This window comes from Idiotropiscis lumnitzeri, chromosome 15, assembly GCF_059441095.1.
Source record: "Idiotropiscis lumnitzeri isolate Australia: NSW breed Sydney's pygmy pipehorse chromosome 15, RoL_Ilum_1.0, whole genome shotgun sequence".
Lineage (NCBI taxonomy): Eukaryota > Metazoa > Chordata > Actinopteri > Syngnathiformes > Syngnathidae > Idiotropiscis > Idiotropiscis lumnitzeri.
The window spans coordinates 13,439,722-13,455,653 of NC_142405.1; the positions used below are offsets into that span (position 1 = coordinate 13,439,722).

Here is a 15,932-nt window from a genome sequence, read left to right on the forward strand (position 1 = left end):
GAGAGATATCAAAGTTTAGATTAGCTCAAATGGAAAGTCAAGTTAACCTCGCTGAAGAAGGGTCCTCCAAGAACTGTGATATTGCAAGAATTGTCCCAATTTTATCACTTGGGTGTAACTCTACAAACAGCCAAATTTTCTGCAGATATAAACTGAAAATGATGTGAACAACTACGGGCATGGTTTGATTAGGTAGTAAATGGTTGAGAAAAAATAGTAGCGTTAAGGATGCCTCGCAGCAGAAGGTTTGTCAACTAAATTTGTCAGCAACAATGTGACTTTTGAGTGATTCATGGATGCTGATCAAAATCAGGTGAATTCATTTTCACTTAGAAGTAGGAATGCTGAATTAAGTGCCACCTGAGTTTGTTATCTGCTTGGCGTAACATTTTAATTTTATTTTTGCTATATAGAGTATCTTGAAAAGCTTTCAAGAAAGTTCCATATGGGTAAATCCTGAATTCGGAGAACATTTTAACATTTCTTGTACTCATACAGTAGTAGCATGTGTAATTTAGTCATTTTTTTTCTTGCTATAAAAAAGTTCTTAAATACGTTTATCTGTATATTTATACAATACTTTTATATTGAATGCTCCCGCCACAAAATTCAGTTCAACTTTTTCTGGGAACTGGTTCATGAAATGCAACAACAAGCTACTATGCCACGAAAAAAAAATGGTTTGTGTTTTTCTACCTTATCTGGACATAAAGCAATTGCCTCATTCTCTAATTCCCACACACATTCTGGACGTTGCTTTGCATGGTGCCAACCACCTTATCAAAAGTAATTAACAGAACCATGTCTTGCTGAGAGAAACAACCTCTGGGGAGCTGCAGATTAAACCACCGAGTTTTCAATCACTACTTGCCATAGAAAACCGCACGGCCAATATATGGAGGTGGCTAATTGACTGCTGCACTGCGTCACATCGGTTCTAATTGTTGTTGGATTGCGCTTTTCCAACACTACCGTGGCATGACAGGTTGGTAAATATTATCATGCTTTCTTTGACATGACTCAAAAGTTGGGTGGGCGTTTCAAATTGGGTCAAACAATATTTTGAAAACCAACACTTTGAAACCACATTAAAACCCCTCTTTGAAATTTCACTGTAATTTTGAGTGTGCACTTTGAGAAAAGGGATGCGCGGTCAAGGTAGGTAAGTGAGGCATTGCTGACACCTACTGGCCATTCTATGCATGTGAAGAATTTAAAACAAAGAAAGAAACGGATAATAATTACCTAAAATGATTTGTTATTTTATCTCTATGACCCGTGCTCTACAGTAATTTTCTTTGCAATCCAATAATTAGACATTGTTTTCCATCATTAAAATAGCTGAATTTGTATTTCCTGTTCAAACACATGGCGAGGAAGGGAAGTGAAGCATAGCACATCTCAATGGCTGACTCAGGCAGTTGGCGCGAGCACACACGCATGAGATGTTGCTGTTTGTCTTTCTATAGCCAATAAACATGATTTACCACACCTGTACTTTACATGAAACGTAATTAATTCATGAAAATGTGTTTAGTCTCCTCTTGCGGCCAGAAAAGCGACTCAAAGTGCACGCTGGAGCCCAGAGAGTACTGTGCCGTTGTAGGAGAAATGCGTAAAAAGAGTAATTTGAGGAATCCTCGTCTGGTTATGAAGGAAACCGCCATCTTGAATCGGAACTCTTTGGCAACCTCTTCCAGTTGCTTTTCTTGTGGTAACTGTGATTGGCTCCAATGAATTAATCTCATCATAACTCATCTAATTCTTTACCGAGTTTGACACTGATTCATCTGTTAGAAACATCAAACATGCAGTAATGATGGCGGATATAATCAGGCTTTCATAGAATTAAATATAAAGGGAAGACTTTGTTTTGTTTAATTTTTTGCCATATGCCAAAGGTGAGTAATTTTTAAGTGGTCAACTTGTTTTCATACCTGTATGATGATTAAGACTCTAATGACAGGTAATTAAATGTGGAATGATGTGACCGTTTGATCCTGGAACTCAAGAGTTCAGCATTATTTCATCTCGGAAATTTTGATGAATACAAACAAAATGGAGGTCGACCAGCAATCAAGCGGATTGATTTGGATCCTGGAGTTCTCACTTTATTTTATACTTTTACAAACATGAATGGTGTCCATCAGTCCATCTATTTTCAACAGCACTTTGTCAATTCGATTCCAAATGACCTTGGACGAGAGGTCGGGCAAATCCTACACTGGTGGCCTGTCAGGGCAACATAAATACCATATTTTCCCCTGTTATTACACAATAATTCCACAAAATAACAATAGCCACAGAACAGTCACCTACCATTTTTATCATTGCATGCAGCAATTCAAAACAGGGAGTCAAACTAATTAGGAACAAACAAAACCACAAATAGCAGATAAGGCATTTAGATGACGACACAATTTTTACATTTCAAGCTGTGGGGCCTCTGCATGATAACTCTTGCAGCATTTGCATCATGTGTCTGTACAAGTGAGAAACATTATTTATTTATTTATTTAAATATTTCTTAAATTTTACATATACCACTCTATCTCACTGAAATCTGAAGTTAAATTAGTATTTCCAAAAAAACGTAACTAAGGATCTGGAAGGGTTGAACATGACAGACAACGTTATTAAAAGCTAAAGTGAGTGTCTCATCTGAATTGCATCAGCATAAACAAAATTTGTCAACTGTGTTTAACAAAAAAAAAAAAAGACCTCAAATATCATGTTTTATTTTTTAATTACTTTGTATATCTTGATAGAAATTTCAATATGAGAATTACCACTTTAGTTGTCATCAAACCACGTGATGTAAAAAGAATGTGTTGAAACTGACAGCTGAAGCCAGCTAAGTCTCCAAATGCGATTGACTCTGGCAGTAAAAGAGAGCAATTTAGGCAGTGAGTAATCAGAAAGTAAATAAACAGTGAGTCCAGTAAAACCAGAGGAATTGCCTCACAAAGGAATAATCATGATTTATATTGAATTGAAAAGAGTGATGCACGAAACCAAGACACTCTTTCAGGAATTAGACCCGTGAGAAAAACTCTCCACAGATACAGTAAATAGTCTTTGCCTAAAATGTCGATTATGAGTATGGTTGCAATATGTTCACCAAATCTGCAAGTGATCATGAGCCTATATCACTTGCTATCATTCATGCATTCACAGAATTTCAGAAGAGTTCATCCTAAGAATTGTGCCATGTTGTGAAAGTTGGTCTAAATCCAATTGGCAAACATTTTAGAGTCGGAGTGTTTGGTGTGTATAAAGAAAAAAAGGACATACCGATTCCCTCATTGTTTGAGTGCAGCAATTCCATGAGTGGTGCCGATGCGCCTTCTGCATCGATGAGTTCTGCAGACTGTTTGTCCAGCGCCAACTCACACAAAACTCCTGCAGCTACTCGTTTGACATTCTCCACATACGAGTACAGCAGCTGGAAACACAACACACAAGTTTGCCACTTTAAAATGTTTCAATTGCTCCTCCCTATTTGGACAAATTATATCTTAAAGAAGGTCAATGATTTTGCATGTTTCAATGCTTACTTTTTTCCATTTATAAATATAGTAAACGTGGCGAAATTGTTTGTGTGGTGCAATTAAAGTGTTTGGTTCTGTCCTCATGTGAAACCAATACAAAATTTGGATTCAACTTTAAGGCATACAGTCTACTCCAGTTAAGTCTCATTCCTGCCGCATTCCAATGGCTTACTGATGATATTCCTTCAACACCATGTCTGTCGCATTTTAAAACTTCACGTCCAGTGCAATCTAAAGAAATTCCCCGGCTTGTAATCATATTAAACTTAATCCTGATTATATTCCAGGAATCGAGAAAGTACTAACACCCTACTATGCGACAGAGAAAGGATAGGCTTGTGTGAAATAAAAATTGGCTTCCTTCCTCCTATCTGTATTTTATGAATTTTATTGTGTTCTTACTCCCAAATCAGAGTGTACCTGCACAAATAGTGGGATGGTCTGCATGCTGGCAATCTCTCCTCTGTTGATAGGATCTCTAGCCAGAATGTGAAGTGCTCCTGTGCAGCCCTCTACAATCTCCTCCATACGTACACCGTCCTATAAAAATATTCCGAAAAGGAGAAAGTATTAAAGACAGAAATGAACAAACATGGTAATCCAACAAAATATGCGATAGGTTGTCGTGTGTATGTGCCTATGTGTGTGCGATCGTCAAACCTGATATGTCTGCTGGGAAGAGGAGGCATGCCTCTGTGTGTCTTGGTGAGCCTTTAATAGTAAGTTCACCAATCGTGGGATAGTCCCCGCATCCCTCAGAGGCGCTTGATTAACTGGGCACAGCGCGAGGTTCCGGATGAGGCCAACAGTAGCCTGGATGAGTCAGAGGTACACCCACACAAATGTAACACACAAACAGATTTAAAAGAAAATAAATAAATAAATAAATATCAGAACTGTCATATTTACATATTCACTAACAGCCCTGGAGAAAAGAATGCACTTTTTGACGTCTATATCCGTCAATGGCAGTGAATGAGTTAACCACAATTCCGAAAGCTCTTGTGTATTTTGATTGGTTGGAATTTGTAACGTCACGCCATGGTGCAGATATGATTACAATTTTGAAATCACCGCAAAATTAGTGGCTGCGACTTGGCCGCTCATGAAATCTCCCCCAGCAAAGCTGACAGTTGAAATGATGCAGCCAGCTAAGAATTGTCCTTTCTGCATCCAACCAACCTGAGTCCTTTCCCACACTGACAGATGGAGAAAAATCTTTTTAATCACTTCAGAGAATACATTTTCCTCCTTCAAAATCGAGTGGCACCAAACTTTATACCAGTCAATCCGACTCTTGACAGCGTCCCGGGAGATGCTGCACAATTATGCCTCAGCGCAACCATGGAAACAGATGATGAAGCTCCTCTTTTTGTTCTGTTGTCAACTTTTGTGACGAAATAAAGAGCAACCCGGAACCTAACCCTCCATCATTGCCAAACCATCCATGCATCCATTGTCTGAGCCGCTTATCCTCGCACGGGTCACGGCCATTGCCAAACGATTAGCATAAAAAGACCTTCCTAGATAATAAGCAAATTGCTACCTATTGCATTTCCCCCCATTTGGATTCATTAAATATTCATGAGAAATTAAGGAAAAGGTCAACAAAAACGAATGCTCATTTTAATAGATTTTAACTAACTTTTTCCCACAAATATTGACTCATGTGGTTTAACTTAACTAATTATACAGAAAATGATATTCCCTGTGAAGGCAGAGTAATATAGTACTCCTGAAACTGACTGAAAGATATAACCAAGTTGTTTTTTTGGAAAGGTGGCATGCCCTGTGAGTACGACACCATTTTTTTAATAGAGAACCCAGTTTCATGTTTGATCATTGTCCAAAGGATTTTGAATATATTTTTTTAATTCAATGAATAAGATTGACGTTTGTTTAATTGACTGTTTGATTTTATTTGAATTCTGCTGTTGTTGAGTGAGAGGGCCATCTCAAAGGCAAGATCTGAAAGGTCTACTTCAACTCTGGAAATATGTAGACCTTTTGGAACTAATTACATCAATTACATATGTTTTGCCTGAAGAGAAGACAGATGGGACTTAGGGTAGAGAGACATCAAAGACTGGTCACAACAAGATGTTCCTGGCTCTATGTGGGTCAGTTGTAAAGGTAGTTTTACATCTGGGGATTCCATATGGAAGTGCCACTAAATTATTAGAACAGCGCTAAACTCTGTGAACTCAAGTCTAATATACATATTAAGCATGTGATGCACAGCATCAAAGGTAACATTAGCGATGAGATATAATATGCAAATATGCAAATTTAATATGAAAATAAGGGGAATGCATATGTGCCTCTGTCAAAACTGTTTTCCTCGGACAGAGGTTCAGGCCAAACAATGAGACAGAATCTTCCAGAAAAAGGAAGCTATATTTAAGAGATAATGTTTTGCAGTCCTAATTAAGGTTTAGGTTAATCACATGAAAATTTGGACGCGTAACTCACTCTGTGTAAAGTTGCGACTCTCAAAAATGAGGCAATAAACCTGCTATAGACATGCAACCAGCATTAAAAGATAAGCCTTTGGAGTTTTTTGATAGAAAAAAACAATACACCAAGATGGAACCACCTTGTTGAAGAAAAACAGTCACAGAGTTCTCCACATCCAAATTAACTGTTATATAATTTCAACAAAAATGGGGTTACAACGATGGGCATTTCGTCTCTGCGATGGATCGGATGAACGGCCATTTTAGGGGTGGAGGAGGGCAGTTGCAAATTTTTTTTTTTTTAAAAAGATGGACTTAGCAAGGGCAGAAGTGGGTCCTTGTTGGTCCTTTCAAGTACTGCTTGCATATAATTCAAATATTTGCACTTGAAGCAGAATGAAATCTAGTAATGTTTTTTCTCTCTCTCTCTCTCACGTTCGAACGAGGTAAGGTAAGGGATACGTGGGGCTGGATGAAGAAGCAATTGAGAGCCAAAATGTTTAGGTAGCTTTTAATTTGAGCAGAGGGATAAAGTTCTAGAAATGCAGCCATCTCTACAGTGCGACCTCGGTCCGAGCCCACATGTGAATTTGGCTTGTGTGACAACAAGAGTTTGAGGAAGTTACAATAGGCTCCCAGCATGCTTTGTGGCACTAATGAAGTTTTTTGTTTTATTTCATTCTTTCATTATTTGTGAGCATGATGTTGACTTTGCAGATGTGTAATAATTATAGTGTTGACAAATGACTTCCATACACCCTGTCGTTGTCTGAATGTAAGTAACTAGCAAGTTTATTCTATTGCTTACAATAATAAAATAGCAAATGTTACTCACTGCCTCGTGAACGCCACAATAATAATACCCCATTTAATAATGTAGAGACCCGCTGCTTTGTCCAACACGGCTAAGGTAGTACAAATCCGTTTCTATGGCTATATATAGCTATTGTGGCTGTTTTGTAGCAAATTATGAAATCTTTGCCATTCGCTTCTCAGCATGGAGGGGACGGCGAGTTAAATGCAAGGACAGAAGCGGTTTCAAAGGTTGAAGACGGATGCCAACGTTGGACGATTACATTTATTTCCACGGTGTGTCAAATTCACAAGCTTTATTTTCACTTTACAGAGACTTTAATGAACCTCCAGGTACGCTTTCATCATTTTAGTCAGGTTAAATTAACTAAAATCCTGACGCTGTCATGTAGCTCTCTCAGCTCCCTTCCCCTCCTCCTCCTCTAAAAAATGAAAACACGATCCCTGATGCATTCAGTCTACATATCGCCCCAGGGACGCACCACGCCAGCAACTGCTGTCAAAGCATGATGGGAAATGTGTGTTATGATGTCTTCTTGTCTGTGGCCGCTTCTCAAGCTTAATAGCTATTTGTATGCATGACATTATGTCTGAAAGGATATGCCTCAGTGCAAATGTCACCTTGCAGACGATCACTTCACTTTTACATTTGACAGCAAAACTGTAGCTTATTTCCATTTACTTTCCTTTTCTTTCCTATCTCTAACAGACCAGTGGTGCAGTGGTCCTTTTCTCACCTTTATAACAGGCCAGTAGTGTGGCTGTCCCAACAGCTTGACCACAGCAGGGACACCGTAGTGGAGTCGCACAGCATTCTGGGCCAGCTCAGCATCGTGGTGGCGCGATGTGAGGTGACGCAAGGCGCAAACCGCCGGTTCTGCAACATCTTCTTTTTCACCAGCACGCAGTACGGCATGGATCAGTGCCTCCACGCCGCCAAATTGAGTGACTAGAGTCTGAAGTGAAAAAAGTTGAACAGTTAGGAGAGCACTACAGCAATACAGAGGCTCAATATGAGGAATGTTAATTTTTTTTATTTTCTAAAATGATTCTCAGGAGATTTGATATGTCTGAAGCTATCGACAACAATTAAAACCCTCGTGAAGTGAATTCAGAAATATGTTTCTAAATACATCAAATATGTTTGAAGATAATTACTAAACACATGCACAAAGACTGAGAACTTTATAGTACTCAATTATAGCAATACATTGTTTTCCTGATTTCTGGGCGTGGCTAAAATTGTGTTCAGTGACACACTTCGGAATGGGCATCATTTTCCCCTCTCATCCACTACATAAGCACTTTAGTGCCTTCGTATGCATCAGCGGCTACCTGGCTATCTTGCAAGTAGAAATTACTTGGCTCTTTCCTAGCACTGCAGTGTGCAGTGAGATATTGTAGCTCGTTATACTTATGCCCCAAAAATGCATCTTATGAACACCACAATTCACAACATCTTCGTTCCATTTACATTTCCAAGTATTATGTATTTTGTGTTATTCAGGCGACCGGAATATGTTACAAACAAAATAATTGCAGGCATACAACTGTGTATGTTTATCTTGTAGTGTGACCCACAGCTTGAACCGCAGGAGCCACCTTGTTTAATTAACACTTCACTCCGTTGTGTCTCTGTAAGATGGATTCCCAGACCGACATACCACCAAGCGATGAGGTGACACTGTGGATAAGCTTTGAGGGGACATTTTCACATCTCAAACATACAAGAATGTGTAGGCGTAAAGATGTGTGGTATTTCATTCATATTGTCAATTTACAGGGACTTCAAATGGATCCGAAAAAAACGACTCACGCGCAGACACACAAAGAAGTGGTCTATAATTATGTCATTTTACTGATTAAATCAAGATAATTGATATGGAGTCTCCCTTATAGGAAGAAACTTTGTATTTATAAATAAAATAGTAAAGAGCAAATGCCCACCCCCCCATTTTCTGGACAAAGTAACATAATTTACAAGGCTACCTTATTGCGTGAGTTGTTACACGTGAGGTTGGATAAGATGCCCGTTGCGCAGGTCAGCATATTGACATCATCCGAACCCAGCTGGGTGACTAATATCTGCAGCAAACCATCTAAACCTTCCTAGAGAGAGAACAGTTGAGAGAGAGAGAGAGAAGGTTAACAAACGCATAATTACAGAAAGCTCAGCTGCAGTACAGTCTGTAAAAGACAAAAGGCTCTATCTTCCCTGACTGGTGCCTGTGTGCTTGGCATAAAAAGGGGCGTAACTTAATTTTCGTGCCAGCGTTAAATCTATGCTTGAGTGTTTGGGTCTGTGTTGCATCTAACTGGGCGTCCCAGCGTACATAGTTGCCTCGCCCCCGCCACACCTGATAATTTGGTAAGAGAAAGTAGACAGCACCCGCTGTAAAAATGGATCCATCTCAATTTTTTGGCAGAGGCCACATCTAGTTTAGTCTGTTTGTGAATTTGGGAGACACTCTGTGCCTCACTGGACGTTCCGGGTGATGTGGTTGCCTCACAAATGGACATAATGGCGGTCTTGCACTGCCCACGTCACATGCCCGGCTGATTGCATCATCTCCAAGGAAAGATTTTTCAGTTTACGTGTGATTGTCATGCACAAACTCCAGCGAATCTATTTCTGTTTCTGAAATTTCAAGCCGGCGTGCGTGGCGACCACCTTGATTTTAATGCAAATGAGGTATGTCGCCACGATTGGCTGGTAAAATGCTACGTTTCATCTCACAGTGACGCAAATGCCCGGTTATGCACAGGTTTTTCTGGACATAGACAAACCACCACCATGCCTGCTTGTCACCCTTTAAATAGGCCAGATGACTATCCTTGAAGACACATGAGGATAATTCAGTGCTTCTCAATTATTTTCTGTTACGCCCCCCCTAGCAAGAAGAAAACAATTTGCGCCCCCACCCCACCACCCCCTCTCCGCCGCAACTATAAATAATAGCATTTTCCTCGCAAAACAAACCTGCATGACGGCATATGGAAAAGTGTTTTGTTGCAGCTCCAGCTGTTGTGAAATGCGCTATATAAATAAAAATGTACTGTATTGTAATAGATTGTTCACCATAGAATTAATACTCGCTGCGAACAAGGAGAGCACCACTTCCAACTACTGGAGTGGATGTGCAATTACACTTTATTGTATTACGGCGGAGAAAAAAAGCATGTTCCCCAGGTTCACACGCGCCCCCTTCAGCATCGCAATGCGCCCCCCCCACCCACCCCATTTGAGAAGCACCGGGCTAATTAGAGGGCACACCTGGGTTGAACATGTCGCTATAGTCAAATTCTTCTTTTTTAATCCTTTCTAGGCCCGATTTGTAAGATTGTTTTTTATTTATTGATTTTTTATATTTCTATTTAACGTCGATTCAAGTCAGATTTTTATTGGTTAATTTTCATTTAATTTGTTTGTATATATGTATCTTTATATCTATATTTATTATTATTATTATTAATATTAGAATTACTATTTTATAAAAAAAAATTCATAAACAGAGAGGTATCAACAATTTTGTCCACATGTATATTTATCTATCTGTTGTTAAAACCAGTTTAAATTCTGTATCTCTCAATGTCCTTTCTTGTTCAGTACTAACTTCCTCTTTACGTTTTCTCTTTTTTGTCTGTTTATGGCTGAGTTACTTTGTCATTGTAATTCGTTGCATTGCCATTATATTTAGTTCCGTTAAGTGTTTTTCCTGTTTTAGTCCTTTTCAGCGTCTACCTGTCATCGTGCTAGGCCTACCCATTCCATCTTCACAGTTTATTTTTCATGGCAGAATTAAGCCGACATTGTTTTGCGTTTGTGTATATTAACTGATGCTCACTTTGGCATGCTCCCTTGATTAAATAATCATATTGTCTGTTCGCTTAAATTTGTGTTGGTTCAATAAATTCAATTTTTGCATTCACGAAGAAGGCAGTGAGAGTCACATTAGCATAATTTTGTTTCCGTACTCGAGGTAATATCATTGAAAGCATAGAAGTTGAGCCATACATACTTGCTTGGTTGCAGCATCCGACAGGTTGCGAAGCGTCCATAGACAGTTCTGAATCAGGCGCTGACTCGACCCTGTGAGATGCTGACCCAAAGCTTGCATACCTCCTGCAGACAGATGGAAATATAGATTGACATAACACTGTCTCCATCACCTGTCACAATTCCACATTCTTGATAAAATCTTTATTTGTACCAGCTTCTACTATGGCGGGTTTGTTGCTGGGACACACAGACAGTACTTTGAGTACCCGACTGGTGGTCCATAGCAGCTTCTCATAGTTGTAGTTCCTCATGATGAACACAAGACCCTCTGGACCCCCATTGGCGAGTATGATTAGCTTTGAAAACCAGAAAGCACAAGAAAGTAAGTAATTACTGATCACTGAAAGCTTGAACATGCACACTGAACCTAACATTTACCTTGCTTTCTTGGTTTCCATAGGACAGGAGTTGTAGACAGTCGGTAGTAATTGCAAGAAACTTGGGGTTGCTTTTTTTCAGTAAGGGCACCATCCGCTGAAGGCCATCAGCAAGACGAACTGCCATCTTGGCTCCCTCTTGGTGCAACAGAAGGTTGTGAAGGGTGGTTATAGCGTAAAATAAAACTGTCTCCACAGGTGAACTGTGAAAAGAAAAATGACAGGATGGCAATTGGAATGTTATTAAAGATTATATTTTGGTTGTCTTTGATCTCTTCATTTTAAGAATGTCCTTTTTGCAACCAGTGGTGTTCGCAATAGATTTTAGGGGCATTACAGAGACAACGTCCGAGAGATTATTCCCAAAATTAGAGGTGGCATCAAGTAGTTTGAGGTCAGCCAGTGTATTAAAAAAAAAGACAATGAGACTGATTTGTCATTCCTTTTTAAGGTCCGGTAAACCATTGTCAATTTTGTTCATAAAATACAATTCTAAGAAAAAATCTTCATGTCGTATATTCCTGTATCCTGTATGATATATGATTGTATGACTACAGATAGAATTTCAAATGAATTTGGTTTTACCTACAACATGAGATTGATATAAGCGCATCAAAGGCTACGCTTAGTGCACACAGTTTAGTATTTTATTCTAAAGGCTATTATTGTCTTATGCTGTCTGCAAGAAGAAAAAATAAGTAGTCCAAACCTACAGAAAGGGAAAGGAAAATGTGAGACAATAAGAAAAGCTAAAACACTGATGAAAATTGTTCCTTGACTGTCATTTTGTTGTGTCCATTCATTTTTGAGTATAAATTAAACCCTGAATTCATTATTACCATAAATTATCCATTGTCTGTGAAACTACGGTGCAGGAGATTAACATTGAAAGCTTATTATGGTTGGAAAGGCCACAATACAAAATTTATAAAACACAATGTTCCCCTTAATTTTCAACAATGGCAAATACTTAACCAATCTGTTTGTAGTGGTTGTTAAGAACCACAATTAGGAATGAGCCACTCATAAGTAAAACATAATACAACTAATTATTAAATGAAAATCATTTTATTTGTTACTTTGAATTTTGTTTCCTTTAATTCTTGGGCCTTGCGTTCTTTTGAACTCAAATTAAACATTAAAACAAATATGATGCCTTGAAAATAAATAATGTGAATGTCAAGATATCGCCTTGCGGCGACGAGGAGGTGGACCCAAGAAGCGAGGAAGCAGGGGTAGGTGAAACTTAAAGGGGATTTATTGCGGAGCTTAGCAGGGACAAACAACGGGGCGTGGACAAAGAAACAACAAAAGGCAACTAAACGAGACTGAACTGGAACGAGGACAAGGACCAAACACGAGACGGGAACGAACAAGGCGGACAGGGAACGATGACAAGAGCAATAACGGGAACGAAGCGCGAGTCGTGAGAGTCCGTAGTGACGCGGCAACAGGGGGCAAACAGGGTAATGACCCGACACTGCGTTGTCGGTCTGGAAGGTTTAAATAGTCCGGGTACTTAGTGGAGCAGATGGGAAGCAGGTGCGTGATGATGAACTGGGAACAGGTGCGTGGCTGGTGAGAACGAAAACAATAACAAAAGCACATGGCAGGGAGGTGACGAAAACAATAACAAAAACCGCATGCCTACAAAAACAATAACAAAAGGCTGTCATGCCCGACGCGGATCATGACAGTGAATGGGGAAAAAACCTCTGCAGCACCAGCAGCAGACATTATTTTTTCTCCGAAAGACTTATTCAACACAACCATAAACATTATGTTGAATAATTTCTTAAAACCGCCATGCTGAGTTTGAACTTCAGAAAACTCAGTGAACCGCCACCTACATATGACGTGGCACCCCAAATTATCATTGACTGTTGCAGTTTTACACTCAAGAAACTTGAATTGTGTGCCTCATGCCTCCAAATGTAATGCAACATTGACTTTCATCTAAAAATGGAACTTTGGACCACTGTACAATAGTATGGCTATTTTCTCTTTAGCCCAGATAAGATACTTCTATTATTGTATATGGTTCAGACGTGGCTTGACACCAGCAATGAGCCAAATTCCTTGATACATTTATTCAAAGTTGCTTTTGAAGCATTGCCTGCAGTGTCAGTTGACTGAAGTTTCCCCACTTTCATAATCCTCTCAGGGCTGTGCTTATCTTTGTTACTTCGGCAACAATGACACAATAGCACAGCATTGTCTCGTTTTCAATGGTTAATTTTCATTATTACAATTTTGTAAATGCTTGGTATCATTTTTCTATATCTAACCTGGCAGCAGTGTTTTGATTGTTTGTTTATATTCACTGTGTACATATTCCCTTGCACGTGCGGAAGACCCGCTCTTATACTGGAATTCCATGGAGGCAACGTTCCCTCACCTATTTATATTAGCCACACAGGCGTTGTGCACACCGGCCTCTTCAGTGCCTTGTGAGAGGATCTTCTCAAAGGCGGGGGAAATTGCCTCAAAAAAAGAAATAGACTGAATAACAAACGCTGGATAAACTATTTTTTTTAAATAAACATCTTTAATTACAATGAGCCCATTGTCATTCACAACACTTTTATTTGGGCATTCAGACAGATGTTCACTTAATTTATCAACTGCGTCTCGAATATCAAAGATTTTTTTTATGAAATTGCGTGTATGTAAATATAAGGTGAAAGCAAATGCCTAATCAGAATCAGAAATCCCTTTGTCATTGTACTCAAGTGTGCAACGAGATTAGAGAGCTCCCCTCTCCAGTGCAATACAACAATAATTCAGTTAAATATATAAATTAGATAAATAAGAGAATAATTAGTGCGATGGAAAGTAATACGAAATGGGATATATAAAAACACATCACGTCGCTAATCAATGGAATTGGATAAAATTAGTTTGACAGATCAGTGTCAGATGACCTTGTCAAATGTTTCCTGCAAGTCCACCAGGTGTCAGTATTCAGCAACACAGTGTCAACACAGTGTCAATACATTGTGTCACTGTGTCGAAACGATACAGGATGCCTCATCTACCCATCACTATTAAGAACTGTAGGCCTCCCTCGCCTCAATTAAGGTTAGTGTTGTTGACTCAACAATAAGGAAGAGGACAAAACCGAAATCTCTGTCAGAGCTCCAATCCACGGCTGGCAAAAAAGAACATAAAAGCTCACTATACTTTTGCAGAAAAAAATAAATAAAAATCATCTGAATGTGGCCGGTATGCTTTTGTCATGGTCTGTCTTGGTTGTTTTGGCTTAGAATTCAGTTTCATGTTTTCCTTGTGTTCCTTTGTCTGTCTTGATAGGTTATTGATTGCACCTGTGCTTGTCATCTTGGTCCCTTCTGTCATATAATCAGCTCCCACAGCCACATGTCTCATCCAGGTCTTTGTCATTGTCTCGTCAGTTTGTTTTTATTTAAGTGCTCTTCTTTCGTTATACTAAAAAATATTTTTTTGTGTATTGTGGCAGTTTTTGAGTTAATAAAAAAAAAAAAAATCAAGCAAAGGGCGCATACCTTGTTTAATGTCGAGCTAAGAAATGTTGTGAATGTCATTTCATTATTTCTTCCTGAAGTCTTAAGTAAACAAAATGTGAAACAACGTTATGCTAAGAAACCACAACGTATATGTTTACGCACTAAAGTATAAACATTTCTACATACACAAAGGAACAAACTATGGCACAGGTAAAGTATATGCAAAAATGATGTGTTTTTACTCTCAAATATGAACCTTTAGTAGTCCAGTGCAAATCATTGTACCTCAGCATGCGGACAAGCCCAGGTATTCCTCCAGACTTAAATATGGCCTGCAGTCCCTCACTCTGGTGTGACAAGCTGTGGAGGATGCTTGCAGTGCAACGAGCTGTCTCCATGTCAACTGCCGTTGTCATGGCACGAACAACAGCTCCAACCATGGTCGGAGACTGTACCAGCACCCGTCGACTGGCCTCCTTACGAGTGAGCTGGTTGACAATCATGGCTGCCTTGTTCACCACAACCTAGTAAACGGAGCAAAATCCTTGATAACGATCATTTTTGTCAAAGAGCGAGTTTGTTTCAAGTTTCAGTTCAAGTGCTTCATGAGGACACATAAATGTTCAAATATATGCAAATGCATTTTCTTAACAAAGGAAATGTGTGAAACATAACTCTAAATTACATACAAATGTAGTTAAATTAAGCTTGAAAGATAAAATAAAATACTGCCTATGTAACTCATATACGAGTGAAGAAATCCTCAATGAAGACAATGTAACATAACATACCGGATCATCATCTGCAAGTAGCTTGGTAAGCTCCGGCACTGCTCTTGTGGCCAGCTCGGCATCATCCTGGTAATTTATCAGGTGAACTATGGCTGTCTTTAGTAAGTGTGAGGGCTCGGCTAGTCTTTGCACGTTGCTCTGTTGTGTGGGATCTGCTTGGACAGGTATGGCTGCCTCTCCCTCCACCAGTGTCTCTGGAAACATGGCTGCCCTGACTCGCTGGGCCCGGGTTAAGGAGTACTGAGCATCTAAATCTGTGGAGGGAAATTGAGACAGAGAGAAGATTAAGTCACAAAATCTACTGAGGAGAGAGCCCTCCAAAATTGGATTTTTTTTTTTTTTGTCAAATGAACAATGACACAATGATAATGACATGTCCAAAGAAATGAGGACCAGGCA

The 15,932-nt window shown here is 39.3% G+C and overlaps 1 protein-coding gene across 3 annotated transcripts in view; it reads right to left on the minus strand.

Annotated features, from left to right (window-relative positions):
• Nucleotides 1–15,932, minus strand: part of LOC148323006 (junction plakoglobin a-like) — a 123,526-nt gene that overhangs the window by 13,414 nt on the left and 94,180 nt on the right. For all 3 annotated transcript variants that reach the window (XM_088316765.1, XM_088316763.1, XM_088316764.1), the window contains 10 exons: nt 15,534–15,787; nt 15,028–15,266; nt 11,259–11,460; nt 11,032–11,176; nt 10,840–10,943; nt 8,810–8,929; nt 7,558–7,776; nt 4,212–4,364; nt 3,972–4,091; nt 3,295–3,445 (listed from right to left, as the gene is read on the minus strand). In XM_088316765.1, the coding sequence (XP_088172891.1) occupies nt 3,295–3,445; nt 3,972–4,091; nt 4,212–4,364; nt 7,558–7,776; nt 8,810–8,929; nt 10,840–10,943; nt 11,032–11,176; nt 11,259–11,460; nt 15,028–15,266; nt 15,534–15,737 (1,657 nt within the window). In that variant the 5' untranslated portion in view covers nt 15,738–15,787. The remainder of the gene's footprint in view (nt 1–3,294; nt 3,446–3,971; nt 4,092–4,211; nt 4,365–7,557; nt 7,777–8,809; nt 8,930–10,839; nt 10,944–11,031; nt 11,177–11,258; nt 11,461–15,027; nt 15,267–15,533; nt 15,788–15,932) is intronic.